At 43.9% G+C, this 13,991-nt stretch overlaps 1 protein-coding gene across 2 annotated transcripts in view; it reads right to left on the bottom strand.

Moving 5' to 3' along the window:
- GSK3B (glycogen synthase kinase 3 beta) overlaps window positions 1-13,315 on the bottom strand; it is a 702,432-nt gene extending 689,117 nt beyond the window's left edge. For both annotated transcript variants that reach the window (XM_085621049.1, XM_085621050.1), the window contains exon 1: window positions 11,576-13,315. In XM_085621049.1, the coding sequence (XP_085477175.1) occupies window positions 11,576-11,663 (88 nt within the window). In that variant the 5' untranslated portion in view covers window positions 11,664-13,315. The remainder of the gene's footprint in view (window positions 1-11,575) is intronic.
- Between the last annotated feature and the right edge of the window lie 676 nt (window positions 13,316-13,991).

Raw genomic sequence — 13,991 nt, 5'->3', positions numbered from 1 at the left:
TGGACTGATTGAAAGCGTCTCACACATCGTACTCTCTCTCCCCCTTTCTAGCGTGTCAATTTTAAAGAAAAAGTAATTTTAACAATTGGTCACGCTTGTTTCAAGCTGCTTCTTAGGTGACCTGGCTTATGTTGACAACAGCACTCTCATTTAACAAGTACCAAAATAAAGTAATCCGCCCCCTCCCGAATTCGGTCGATCTTCACTTATATTTTCAAGACTTTTCGAAGCACTTCTTTTCCACAGGAGTAGTAAGCGCTATATGAATGCAATTGTAATACGTTGCATTTAAGTAAAGCATTCAATTTCATGGATTTTGACAGGAAATGGTCGTCCTAGTGGAATTGTTCTTTAGTTTTCTTAGAACAGACTCCAATTCATCGTTAACCCGGCATATTTTTCTCCCTAAAAACTATTTGTATGATTTGCCCAAAAAAATAATAATAAACTGAATGGCTTTTTCAATAGAAAGGGAAGTTGGTTGGTCGTCCGTTTTGTGGCATATTGCCTGGTTGTTCTGAACAAATGGCTTTCCACCACAGGTTGTCGCTGTGTACCTTCGCAATTGATCAATGTTTAGCAAGTAATTCGTCGGACCGATGTGTTAGTGTAATTATTTTTCTCCCCCAAAAATAAAATAAATTAGAATGACTTGTTTTGTAATCTCTTTCCAAAATATAATCTTATTGGTTGTGGCAGATCTTTTTACATGGCTGTTCTCAGAGGGTCCGTAGAACTTAAAAGCAGGAATCTTTAGCTCCCTTATGATAGTCAGTCCGCAGCACCTCTCTGGTTTGGAACACTATAAACAGCCTCGAAGCCATAAAACTTTGTGAGGGCCAATTGAAATCCGAAGCCTACCTTTTGTTTGATGTTTGTCGGAGTTCAAATGAAGGTCACTTCGACCAGGTGCATGGTATGAATGGTTTCTCTAGTATGATGGCCTTTAGCCTGAAGGTGACAAGAAATCCATAAAATAATTTTAAACAAGCATTGGCCGCGCGGCCGTAAAAGTAACGGCCGCGAAAGTGATCGCGGTGAAAAGTGATCGAGATCGCGAGGACGAGCAGTGATCGTGCTGGAAGGGAGGCAGATGGCAGCTGCGCGCGTGAACGCAAGCGCTAGACCACCAAAAGCCTGTGGCAGCACTTTGTAAACCCACACACTAAATTACTCGCTAAGCAGCGCAAGCGCTGGCTCAGCGAGACCTAAAAATGACCAGCTGGGTCATGCTCTCCGTGTACAAATTTAGGAAGGGACGGAGTTGCCGGACTCCTCCCCCTTGGAGGATCGTTTGCTCATGGACCCCATTCCACAGAAGGGAATGTCCGTGAAACTAAAAATTGGTGAACTCCTCCCCGGACCACATGGGCCTCTGGCTGAAGGCCTAGAGCAACAATCTGGGGGACCTGGAGGAGAAGGATTGGGTGGAGACACTCCAGGGCCCTCGAGTTATACCAATCGGTGCCAGATTTCGGCTGATACCGCTTACTGTCTTATATAGAGCTTACTATACACACACACACACACTACTATATAGAATCGGGGCAAAAGACATGTCACAATGTGTGGGAGGATGAGGACAGATTGGCTCCTTTTTATCATATTCTATGGGAATGTCCGATTGTACAGAACCGCTGTGATGTCAGAGGCCCTCTAGGTCCAAGTGCCGATGGATGCGAAGTGGCTGCACCTATTGATCCAGGAGGGAGGAGGTCTGGCCCAGACATAGTAAATTGTGATTGACACTGGCAGCAGGGGAGGCAAAACGCGACGCTGCGAGGCAGGGGGGGGGGCTCACACCCGCTGTCCATTCTGGAGTAGGAAAAGGACTTAGACTGGAGTCAGTGGGCAGGAGGTGGTAATCTAAAGTAGCAGAGGTTGCCCTGGGAAGAGAGAGATAGTGTGGGGCCTGTGGCAGAAATACAGGGGTGAGCACCATGAAAACAAAATCTTAGCTGGAAGATTGGACACACTCTGCCCCCTCGAAAGTGCGACCAGGAATTGTATAACTGCTTAATCCTGTAATACCTTATTCCACTGTTTGTATTGATTCATTGTATCATGTGAGCGTGGCAAGATACCCTCCAGATGTATTAATAATACCATGTTATATTCAGGTACCAGCTCTGTACTTACTGATTTTGTACCACGCAATAAGCATAATTAATAAGTTATTTTTTTTAAAGAAAATAAATAAATACCATCATTCTTATGTCCGGTCTCTCCCAGCTTGCGTATTTACTCATGGCTTTCACTGCAAATATTTATATCAAAAAAATCTTGAGCTATTTCTTGCTGACACTTTGCAACCAGAGACCAATGCCCAAAGAGGAACCTGCCTGCCAAATGGTTACTCCCCGCATTCCCCACAAATAAATGTCTCGAAGTATAAATTTTGTACAACATAAAACTTCAAAACAGCAAAATTTCGGGATAACGGTGACATTATTTCCCAATGTAGCCGTTCGATCCCTGGATGCCACAAATGCTCTTGACCTACGTAGCAACTATTGCTACCACTATAAAATGGTCTGCAAGGTTGAGAATTGGTTTACGTTTTTGATATCCTTAGGTAAAGAATTACTGTTGCTGGTTTTAGAATGCAGCAGGGATTCTCTCAATAGGCGAAAGATGCAACTCCACATCACATTAATCTTTGGCTTAAAATGTTTGTCTCGATATTATAGTGTAATTTCTATTCACCTTTTATTGGTAACATTGTCAATGTTTGAACTTGTGATGAAACAGAACCCTGCCCTTCCTTTTTTTTTTTTTTTTAGCCCAGTTAGATACTTGGTGCATTTCCATTTCAACAAAAAGGGCACTGCCCTAAAAAGGAAGGCTGGTGCTATCAAGGAAGAGAGAACACCCTGCCCTCCAAGTTCTGGTCAGACCACTCTAGCAGGAGACTCTTCAATTATCCAATATGAGCCAAGAGATAAACGGTCTTTAAACAACCTACACAATGAGCTCTGCTTACATTCTAAGAAAATCTCTCGAGGGGAGGCTTTGTCAGTGTGTGGATGTACTTGCATCCTAGGAAAACCTCTTCAGAGAAGGCTTCTTTAGTGTGTGGATGGACTGCTCACATGAAATTGTGAGTGCTACAGAACAATCTATGTATCTGGCACCTGCCTAGGGATACATTGTTTGTCAAGATATTGTCTGTGCCTTGGAATTTCTGCGTTACGAGAAACAATTCAAAGCCTCAACTTTTCATAAGTCCAGTAAATATATGACACTGAGATCCTAAAATAAGATATGTTGGTATGTATGACTTCTAGTAGCCAACTCAGTGGAATGCCAGTTCATTAGCAACAGGTGGAGACCGCTGCAGTGCCATCACTGAGGTAACTGTTAAACTGTTAATGTGCTTGTAAATGGGTAAAGAAAAAAAAAAAAATGGCAAAAAATGTTGCTATCAAATTGTTAAAGAAGAAATCAAGGCAGAGGCAAACGCAACATCACAGGCAAAGGGTGGAAATCACTGAAGTATTCGTAGATAGGTAAAGCGAAAATAAATGCCAAACTACCATGTAGGCAAAGGAGAAATCTGGCAAAGGGAAAATCACTGCAGTGAAAGCAAACGGGCAAAAGAGAAATGCTATGTGAGCAAGTAAGTAATGCGAAAATCTTTTCAGTGACAGGCAAAAAAGTACAATGGATAACAAAAAAAAAAAAAAAAAAAAATATATAAAAACCAGAAAACATAAGTGAATAGCAGAATTGGCTTCAGTGGTCTTCCAATTTCCTAGAGAAAAAAAAGGATTGTCAAAATGGTTCTGATAGTTTATCACCATTAAAATTCCAGTCTATCCTTGAAAGGTAAATGACAGGCAAAAAAAACCAAAGACAATGGTACAAGCAATGGCATTATGTTTTAGACAAAGGAAAACAGGCTACATGAATAAATGAAGGCAGACGTAGTTCTAAATGGCAGTTCTGTTGACCACAGCAGTTCACCTACAAGACTTGGACAAACGCACGGCACAAATTGGAAATACTGCTGGAAAATGCTGATTCAGTCTGAGTTACTGCATGGACTTATTTCAAGGGCATCATAAGTATGGGCGCCAGAGCAGACTGCCATGCTCTGCAGCATACAAGTGCCTTTATGTGGATAATCTTCTCATGGCTTGGGGAGAAAGAGTAATTTATAGTAAAAAAGAAATCATTTGCAGCATGAAAGCACAGGTTAGACAACCTGCTATGTGCTGGTAAACCGCAGGACCACAGGTGAATGTGATGCCTTAAGCCTTAACTAAGTAGAAATGAGTCAATAGTTAAAAAATCAACACATAAATGGAGGTTCCTTAACTTGCACGTGTAGGTGTGATCATTTACAAGGATGGATTTAGTTACAGAAAAGTAGAGGGATTTGAATGAACAGATCTTGGTTTGGCTTTTAATCCAAAAGAAACAAAATCTAGAGTTTATCCGATGCCAAATTAGTAGGTAACAGAAGAACTAATCCATTACTTAATCCTCTCAATAGTTACAAACATCTAACACACTGAACAAAAGGACATGCTGATCGGAGACAGAGAGAGCTAAAATTCTGACACCTTCATGCAGACAACTAAACCAACTGCTAAGTACACCTTGTTGAATCTGTCTTTAAAGTGCATGTGAACATTACAAATACAGTATGTGGTTCCAACTGGTGTGAGGCCTTGAAACGAGGAGCCATAAGCGGTCAGCAACAGCCAAAGTGCAATTGTGAGAAAGATGTGACCAGGCAGTGCTCAAAAGAGGCCCTTACAGTGGCATATGTTTCAATCTGAAAGCATGCACCTGAGCAGTGATCTCGTCCAGCTCCTTCAAAATAGCAATAAGGTCAAAGCACTTCTTGTCCCCACCCCCTGCTTGATGTTTGAACACTAAGAGTGAAACAGTGTATTGTGCAGATTTAAAGAGGGGTATACAATACCACACAATTTAGAAACAATAGCACTCCCTTTAACATGCTAATGCGTGCATTAAAAATGTTTAAATACGTTGCACACACAAAAATCTGTTTGCAAAGCCTATTGACTTTGCCAACATTTGGAAAAGGTAGCAAAAAAGATTATGGTCTGTACCGTTTTTATGTTTACTGCTCAGATTTAAAATATTTCCTTGTGCATTTAAAATGAAAGCAGTTCCCACAGACAGATTGATACACAGTCAATGGCATAAGAGAATAAAAAACTCCTTTCAGTCAAGCCAAAACAGTCAAGCCATACCTAAAGTTTAAAATAAACAAAAGAGTCTCATCTGCCTGACTGAGATAAGACCTAAAGTAAAGAAAATTAATGTCTGTTAACACTAGATGAGGCAGGTTGAGGCATAATAAGACCGAAAAAGACCATACAATGTATTGACAATTTTCAAGAAGGTAATTAATTATTCATTTATCAGTCCGCTTCAGCCTTGGTTGGAAAACTCCTTCTAGTCATATCCAGTAACAATGATGAATTCACGGACATGTGAATGAAATATTATAAATTCTGCTGCAATTCTTACTTACTGGTCAAATGTGCATGCAGAGTTATCCTACAGATAACTTCAGACATGGAAACTCTAGCACACACTAAATGTTTTATCCTATAGGGGCAAAAACACCCTAGGAAGCTTGGTTGGTATGAATGTTGATCTTAAAGAGTTGACAAAGAAACTTCCTCTTTAAGGCAAACTAGTATGAGCAGATTAGTAATAAATGCTTTGGAGGTTACTTTGGCTACCCCTAATTCTCAAACATAGTTTATAAGCAATTCTGCCATTCAGAATGAGCCCAGCAAAATTCTCACTGCATAACCTGTTCACAGTATTCATACGATTTACACTTTTGCTTCTCATCTTCACGAAACGGCCTTGGTGTCAGGTGGAGGTACAGGGCCATCCAACAGCAATGCTCTGCAAGCAGGTTTGCCCGATGCACGTGCTTGATGTGCGACTTTCCCAATGCAAACAGCTACTGGACATACTCCTTATTGATGGTTCTCTACTGAGGTTTAACTGGACCTCTTTTTCTATCTAGAGTGTCCTGCTCTGTGTTCTCTGTAAATCATGGCAAAACCAAAGGGGACGATGGACGGAGCGCTGAAACGTTTCAGACACTCACCCCCAGTCACAGATCTGAGTTTAATCCATCATCATTCTTTAGCTCACTCCGCCACCCCAGTTCAGACATGGCCATATGCAAATCAGTCTGACCCTGTGCCTCATGGGAACAGTCCAGCCCGAACTGCTAAGCCATGTCTTCCCTGGACCAGAAACAAGCATCCTGGGACCGATAGCCGTCATCAGCCAGGCTAGCTTGAATCCAGTGTCAAAGTGAGCAAGGGACCCACGAACAAAGCAAAACCAAAGGGGTGATGGACGGAGCGCTGAAACTGGGAGTGAGTGCTTGCAATGTTCAACACTCCATCCATCATCCCCTTTGGTTTTGATTTGTTCACCCCAAGTTGGCAGGGTATGCCCAGACGTGGGTCCCTTGCTCACTTTTCCACTGGATTCAAGCTAGCCTGGCTGATGACGTCTGATTAGCCAGAAACCGGTCCCAAAAAGCTCGTTTTCGGTCCAGGGAAGACATGGCTTGGCAGTTCGGGCTGGACTGTTCCCATGAGGCACAGGGTCAGACTGATTTGCATATGGCCATGTCTGAACTGGGGTGGCGGAGTGAGGTAAAGAATGATGATGGATTAAACCCAGATCAGTTGACTGGGGGCGAGTGCTTGCAATGTTCAAAACTCCGTCCATCATCCCCTTTGGTTTTGCTTCTCTGTAAATCATGCCAATATGTTCCAAGTGCAGTTGTACTATAGAAAACAGTTCAATATAAAAGCAACCAACCAAAGAGCTAGCAGGAGACCTTAATGCAGCCAAGACTCTCTGCAGCCTGGTGCAGTAATCACCCTGTTAACAAACAAAATAATATGTGCATCTCGATTTGTGAAAAGTACACTTATTCTTGAACCTTAGACCATCTTTGGCAGGGAGCACAGAAGTCTATGGCCATGGTATACTAAAGAAAACAAACCTATGTTCATTGAAGGAAGGGCGCAAATATATATAAAAATAAGGCAGCACCGAACCTGATGTGTAGCAAAAAAAAAAAAAAAATGCTAGCAAGCAGCGCTACCCATTAAAGAAGACCTCAATCAACCATCATCTGCACATATCCTAATCAGATACTCGTGTTTCAATGCTCCCGTTTGGTCCAATAAGCACAGAGATAGATTTGGAAATGTGCTCTTTGAGTACAAAGACCCCAAGTGACTGATACGCTCATTGTGGTACTGGTAAAACTCTGAAAAGGTAAAAAGCTGACTATGGTTGATCTTTTTGGCCCAGTAAAAGTGTGCAAGCTACATTACTGTTTTCAATATGACTCCCTACAACCATTTTGACATGTTATTCTCGGGGGGAGGTAACAAGATCACCACCTCTTAAGAACTTGTACTGCGTTTCTCAAGTTCAGGATGTACTTTTTATGTCAAGAGAAATTTTTTTTTTTTTTTTTTTTTTTTAAGTAATCATCACTAAAACATAAGTGGTATGTTTAGAGGGAGGAAACACTACAGCTATTTTGATTGGAAATTGGGCGGAAGATCCATTGAGGAAGTGAGAACATACATTAACTTGGAGGGAGGGATTTTTTCACAAACATTAGAAAGTACCTCAAACCTTTTGCATATCAGGCTTAAGGTTACAGCTCACGCAAGTGCCTTAAAAAGATTTTTTTTTTCCTCAGGAAGGAATCACTTTCAATCCCTCCTTGACATTTATCGAGCAAAGATAACCCCCATTCTCTCTTATAGACGTGAGTATATTCCCGTTCAATTCTTGTGAAGGAAAGCTCCTCAGCAAGATCACTACTTAGAGCCAAGCTACACCGGTACAAGCACTCTGCCTATAGCTCATGAGATTGAGTGTATTTTCTATATCTCTAGCAAATGTAATTAGATGGGCATATAATCTGATGCATGCGCCAGAAGGCTCTCAGAGTGCTCTTTTGAAGATAGAAACCTCCAAGGAAGGAACTAGCTCTATACCTTTAATACTGCTTTAGAGCACACTATCACCCATCTACAGACTTGATCACCAGCACTTTTGAAGCTGTTCTTAAAGAGTATGACATCTAGACTAAGCTATAACCTCAATATTGCACATTGTTCCCAGTTAGTTAATTACAGGCCCTTCGTTGAAAACCATTGAATTTAAGGCTCAGCATAAATACTTGAGATTCTCATTAGCTCACAGCACTAGGCGCTGTATTATGTTACACCTAGGTATTTTACCATTAAATGCATACACTAAACATTAAGAGACATACAAGCGGTATGTTAGGAGCTTGTGTTCTATGTAAGGGGGCGTCCATGATATTGTGCATGTTATGTATGGATTTTTATTGAGCGCAATTTCACCCGAAGGTCTCAAAGTGCTAGCCTACATCAGAGAATGGGGGAGAGAGGAGAAAGAAGGTCCGACTTTAGAGGAGAGAAACTCAGAACCACCATGTTTTAAGAGACTTGCAGAACTTTGTGGTCGGTCTCTGTGCAAAGATGAAAAGGGAGAGCGTTCCACAGGGTAGGGGCAAGACACGAAAAAGATCTTCCACCATTCCTGGCAGTGCGGATCTTGGGAAGGATGAGAAGATGTTTATTGGCCAATCAGTGAGTTTTGGAAGGGTGATACCTTTTCAGTTTATTAACAAGGTAGTGAGGGCCGTGGCCATTGAGGGTTTTGTGAACTAGACAGTTGACCTTGAATGTTATACGTTTTCTGACAGGGAGCCAGTGAGGAGCTCTCAAACTAGGAGCCAAGGAAGATCGAGGTGGCAGGTTTAATACTAGTCTGGCTGCCGTGTTATGAAGGACCTGGAGTTTATTTAGGTGCTCATCATTGATGGAGGCTAGAAGAGCATTGCCATAATCCAGACAGCTAATAATTATTAGTCCTTGCACCAGAGGCAAAACGTGATGACAGTGGGACCCAATTAAAGATCTTACGAAGGCTGCGCAGTAGTCCGTAACAGATGCTGGCCACATGGTTAACGTGGTCAAACATGGAGTCGGTTATCAATCAGCACTCCAAGGTTACGAACTACCGACTTGGGAGAGGGACATGTGCCTAGGTTGGGAGTCCACCAGTCACTTGACCACTAAGTTTGTGCTTTACCGAATAGAATAATTTCGGTTTTACTGGCAATGAATTGCAAGTGATTGTTTAGCATCCAGCAGTGTATGTCAGACATACACCTTCTGAACCGGAGTTTGTCAGTGGAGTCAGGACCGAGCGTGGTTAGTAACTGAGTATCATCGGCGTACGATACTGTGTCCAGCCGTGTGTTTTTATCACACTAGCTAAGGGAGCCACGTACAAGTTTAAGAGAGTAGGGCTCAAAATGGAGCACTGGGGGAAACCCTTGTCTAAGGGTTGGCTGCTGGAGGCAAATGAGCTTATCAGGACTTTGGAGGATCGATCTGTCAGGTAGCTCCTTAGCGAGTTTAGTGCAGAGCCCCTGATAGTAATCTCTCGCAGACTATTCAAAAGAGGGTTTTGGGAGATGGTGTCGAAGGCTGCAGACAGGTCCAAAAGGACTAGGATGGTGGACTGTCCGACATCGAGCGAAAGTCAGATGTTATCGACCATTTCCAGCAGAGCGGTTTCAATGCTATGTGAAGCCCATGTCCTATACGTTTGTCCCAGTAAAGTTGTGCTAGAAGCTAGGAATCACTTTATAAAACTTATGTGTTTCAAATATAATAATAGACCGATTTAATGATTTGGTCACCTTCTGATGAATGTGTGTGTAATAAGCTGTATACATTTTTATCTTTGTATTAATAGAAAGAATATTGTGTTAGGTTTTAAAAATGTGCAGCAATTATGAATGTATTTAAAATGTTTAATTGTTAATCTCTGATGAAGTCTAAATCCATGAACCAATTTGAATTCAAGAGTTAAGAGGGAAATAAATAAACGTGTCTATGTATCTTCCTTCATCTCTGCAGCAACCCCTTCTATTCCACCACTTCAGAATTTGGGAAAGTAGCCATCAGACCACTCAGTACCACGTAACAAACCATCCCTCTTAGAATGTCACAAGCTCAATGCCTACAATAAGCACAACATTCAAGTGATCAACTTGCCCTGGCTCAGCATGTCTGGCTGATCAAGGACGGTGTCCTGCATAGAAGCTCAGGCATGTGGTACCATAACAGTTCCAGAAGATGCAAAAACACTAAGGTGCTACTGAAATGTGGCTGTTTTTGTTTTATAATTGACAAGGGTAGTTTGTGTGTTGTCTGTCACATGAGGTTACATGTATCTACTGGTCGGACCTGATCTGGATAACTGAAGATCTGATAAGTTAATATTTAAAACCATAGACTCTTAAGAGAGAGTGTTGACTCTTTTTCACATCAGAGTAGTACAAGCTTCAATTCCAACATCTTCTGCTTATTGGCCTTGTATGACATCTACAGATGTTTCATATTAGCATAGTCCTTTAACAACTGGCAAAAGCTTTTCAATGCTCAGTTCTCATGGTTTCTGATCACTAACTTCTCACAGTACCCAAGGGTTTTGCCAGATAACGGCAGAGGTGTAGACATCGCAAGACATCTCTGATTTATTTTACCAATATAGACTTTACAATACTAGGATCTAAATTTCAGACCCCGAATAAGGCATAGTTATTTAACCACTTCACATGACAGATTCTGGCCACTAACTAAACGTGGTATCCACAGATGGTTGACATCGGCATAGACTGTACAACGCTCAACTCCATCCCTAACTTGAGATCACCAGTGATGTTGGCTACTGGCCTAGGCCTTAATACATTAAGCTCATAGAGCTCCTTAAGCCCTGTGGCACCTACGGACGAAGTTTGGTGCAGTCATAAGCCCTTTCACTGCTCAGCTCTAGCAAATGGTTTCCTGGTAGACCAGAAAACAGCAGCATCACTGAAGCAGTTAAAATCGCCTTTTGCAGCCACAGAAATGGAACCATTTTCCAACTCAAATTAAACAAAGTTTCTCCATGAAGACATCAATTTAAAAAAAAATGTTTTACTACATTGAAAACACGAGGACACATCGTCAAATTTGAATTTCGAAAAGCTATATCTGTTAGCTTCTATGCAATTCTCAAAGTGTGCGCTCTTCCTATAGTGTTTAAGGAAAATAATCCATGTAAAAGCAGCACCACATTAGTCAGCTGTCTGAACATCCACTATGCAGCATTTAGGAGCCAAGTGCACAAATAACCGGTTACACAACTTCTAAAAGACATGCAAGAAAAGCAGAACACAAACAGATTGCCCTGTGGAAGCTGCCCGTCATACCAATACTTTGCAAAATGACAAATGTAATCTGGAAAATGTATGTGAAAACTACGTGGGGGGGGGGGGGGGGTTACATTCTTCCTGTGTGCATTCAATTGTGCTTTCAAAGCGCATTCTGAGGGCAGCGGGGAGAGCACGCTTACTCGTGCTTATACGAGGGACTGCCCTGGTGTACAGCAGGAGCGCAGGCCCAGCACTGCCTCCCTCAGAGGTTCCATTAACATGACAGATACTCACTGCTGACTTTCATGCTGCCGAAGGCCGATGGTTGCTGCACCGGCTTGCAGCTCTCCGCAAACGAGGTGGTTCTCGGCCGCCCAGACATGATGCCTCCTTCCGCCTCCCGGCTCCGTCGTCCCGTCTCCTCCTGGCAATGCTACGGTGGACTCTGACAACGACGGGGATGGAACATCCACTGCTCCAAGGGGTGGGTGGTCAGGAGTACCTCAAAGAAATCGGACCCTTCCTGTCCTTTCCTGCGACTTCAGGTGCTTTCCCCTACACCATGCCTGGCGTGGGCTAGACCCCCTCTCAGGAGGAAAAAGCTGGACAGCCAAAAAATGCACATCAAATCCTAGGATCACTGGGTAAGACGAAGCCCAAAGAAGCACACTGTATCTTCTGCCCGACCCTCCACAACACTGGTCCTTTAGGCTGGACAGCTCTCTCTGGTGAATAGAAATGCAGAGCTGGCGGAAATCATTCCAGGGAGGTGAAGAGGCTACACATCTTGCCTTCGATGACTCCAGGTCCTCCTGTCAACTCCACCCTTAGTCAGAGGAGAATAGTCTGGGAAGAAAAATGGAGTGCACGATACAGTGATGATTGTACAAGGGGAGAAAGGCCCAGCAGATTCTTCTGCCTAAAGCCTCCCAGGCTGGCCTGGTGAGGGGTGGCTAGGATACTGGGTAAAGGTGGGGGGGGGGGGGGCGGGGGAGAGGCTTGTGAGCTTCTGGGACGCTCTACTCTCACCAGACTATGACTGAGGGTCCTCCGTGAGCTACAGTGCCCAGCGGATGCAGCCCCCCCAACTCGAGCGATGCCTAGACCTCTGTGCTCGGCAGATTTCCGAGGTACAGGGCATATATTACAGGGTCCTTGGCTTCTTTGTCCAAGAGGGAGAAACAAGTTGATTCCCCACCTGGTTTGCGCTCTTTCTAAAACTGAAGAGATGATAATGGGATTTCACTTTACTCGGGCTACTTGATTAGCTGGCTGGGGGGAGGGTGTTCAGCCTTCATACAGAACCCCTTTAAAAGCAGTGGGGAAAGCTTGGCACTTATTCCTCTGTAGGGGCTTCTATTTTTAAATGGCGGGAGGCTGCTTTCTCGGCTCTTGGGTGGTTTCGATTGTAAATGTGAAAAGGGGCTGATATTGGGATTTATTGCCTCCTGTCCTCGGGGTTGCTTTGATGTGTGTATTTTGAGGGAATGAGTGTCGCCTCCCTCAGGTCACTGGAGGTTGTATTTCACGGGAGTGTGTGGGTGTTACCTTGGGGTTCTCACCCCCCTCCCCCCCGGGGGCGCCGGTATCCTTAATTGGGAGTCTATGATGTTCTCTAGGCCCCCGTTTTCTGCAGGCCCCTGGCTCACCCCTTTGTCTCCCCTCTGCCAGTCAGAGCAAAGCCGGGGGCGGCGCAGGGGGGGCAGCCAGGGTCAGGAGTGGGGGAGGGGCAAAGATTGACAGAGGCTCCCCGAGGGGCGGTTGGACCACGGGCGATAGCCTCCTGCGGCCCCACAGGCTGCTTGGAGGGCCGGCTGTCCGAGCGGTGCCCTTTCCTGCCTTCGGTCCGTGCCTGGAGCCCTGGCCACTCCCGCTCGGACTCCCGCTTCTCTTTGTCCGGGCCCAGCTGCCTCCGCCTCGCCGCCGCACTCCGCCAGTCTCTCCGGCTTCTTTTTTCTCTCTCCTCGCGCAGCTCCTCCCTGCGCAAAGTGAGGGGCGTGCACCCACCCGTCCGCCCCTGCGCTACTAGAGCACAATGTCTTCCAGAATACCACCAGCTGCCGGTGACAGCTGCTCGGCGCTGCGCATGCGCATTTAGCCTCCGCTGTCACAAGTGGAAGCCATGTTGGGGTCAGGCTTTGGAAGACGCCGCTTTTGTATGTGAAACGGGCGCATTTACCCTAGTGGTCAGTTTGCATTGTTGTCGTGTACGTCACAAAAGATACGCGGAAGCAGGCCATCTTGTAGAGGGGGGGAAACATATTTTCGCTGTATGATAGGGGATAAAATAAACAAATTATCTTTTCAGTTAATAAAAGTATGAAACCGAATTTAGCAATGCGTTTATATTTACAGTAAGTGAGCTGTAGTAAGTAGACACCGTTATGAATAAGAACCAAGATTTACACAAAAATATTCTAAAGTGTTTCTTCTCATTATAAACTTTAAAATACTTTGATTCATCCCAATGTCTGCGAGAGCTCCTACATACACTAAAAGGAAAAGTGAAATCTAATGGTGAGCATTTTTACGCAACGCTACAGCACTGTCCCTCTTTTACGTCGGTATTCAGGCTTTGCAGAAAGCTTAGACTAGCAATGCCAGTACTGTTCAACAATCAATCTGGGTCGTTTATCTAATTTCTATTCTACAACTCCACCACTCTTCTGTATTCCTGGGATTTTCCTTTTCGCATATCACGGTCGCGCAC

Source organism: Triturus cristatus, chromosome 8 (assembly GCF_964204655.1).
Source record: "Triturus cristatus chromosome 8, aTriCri1.1, whole genome shotgun sequence".
Lineage (NCBI taxonomy): Eukaryota > Metazoa > Chordata > Amphibia > Caudata > Salamandridae > Triturus > Triturus cristatus.
The sequence above is the reverse complement of the archived record's forward strand: the minus strand, read 5'-3'. Positions and strand labels throughout refer to the sequence as shown.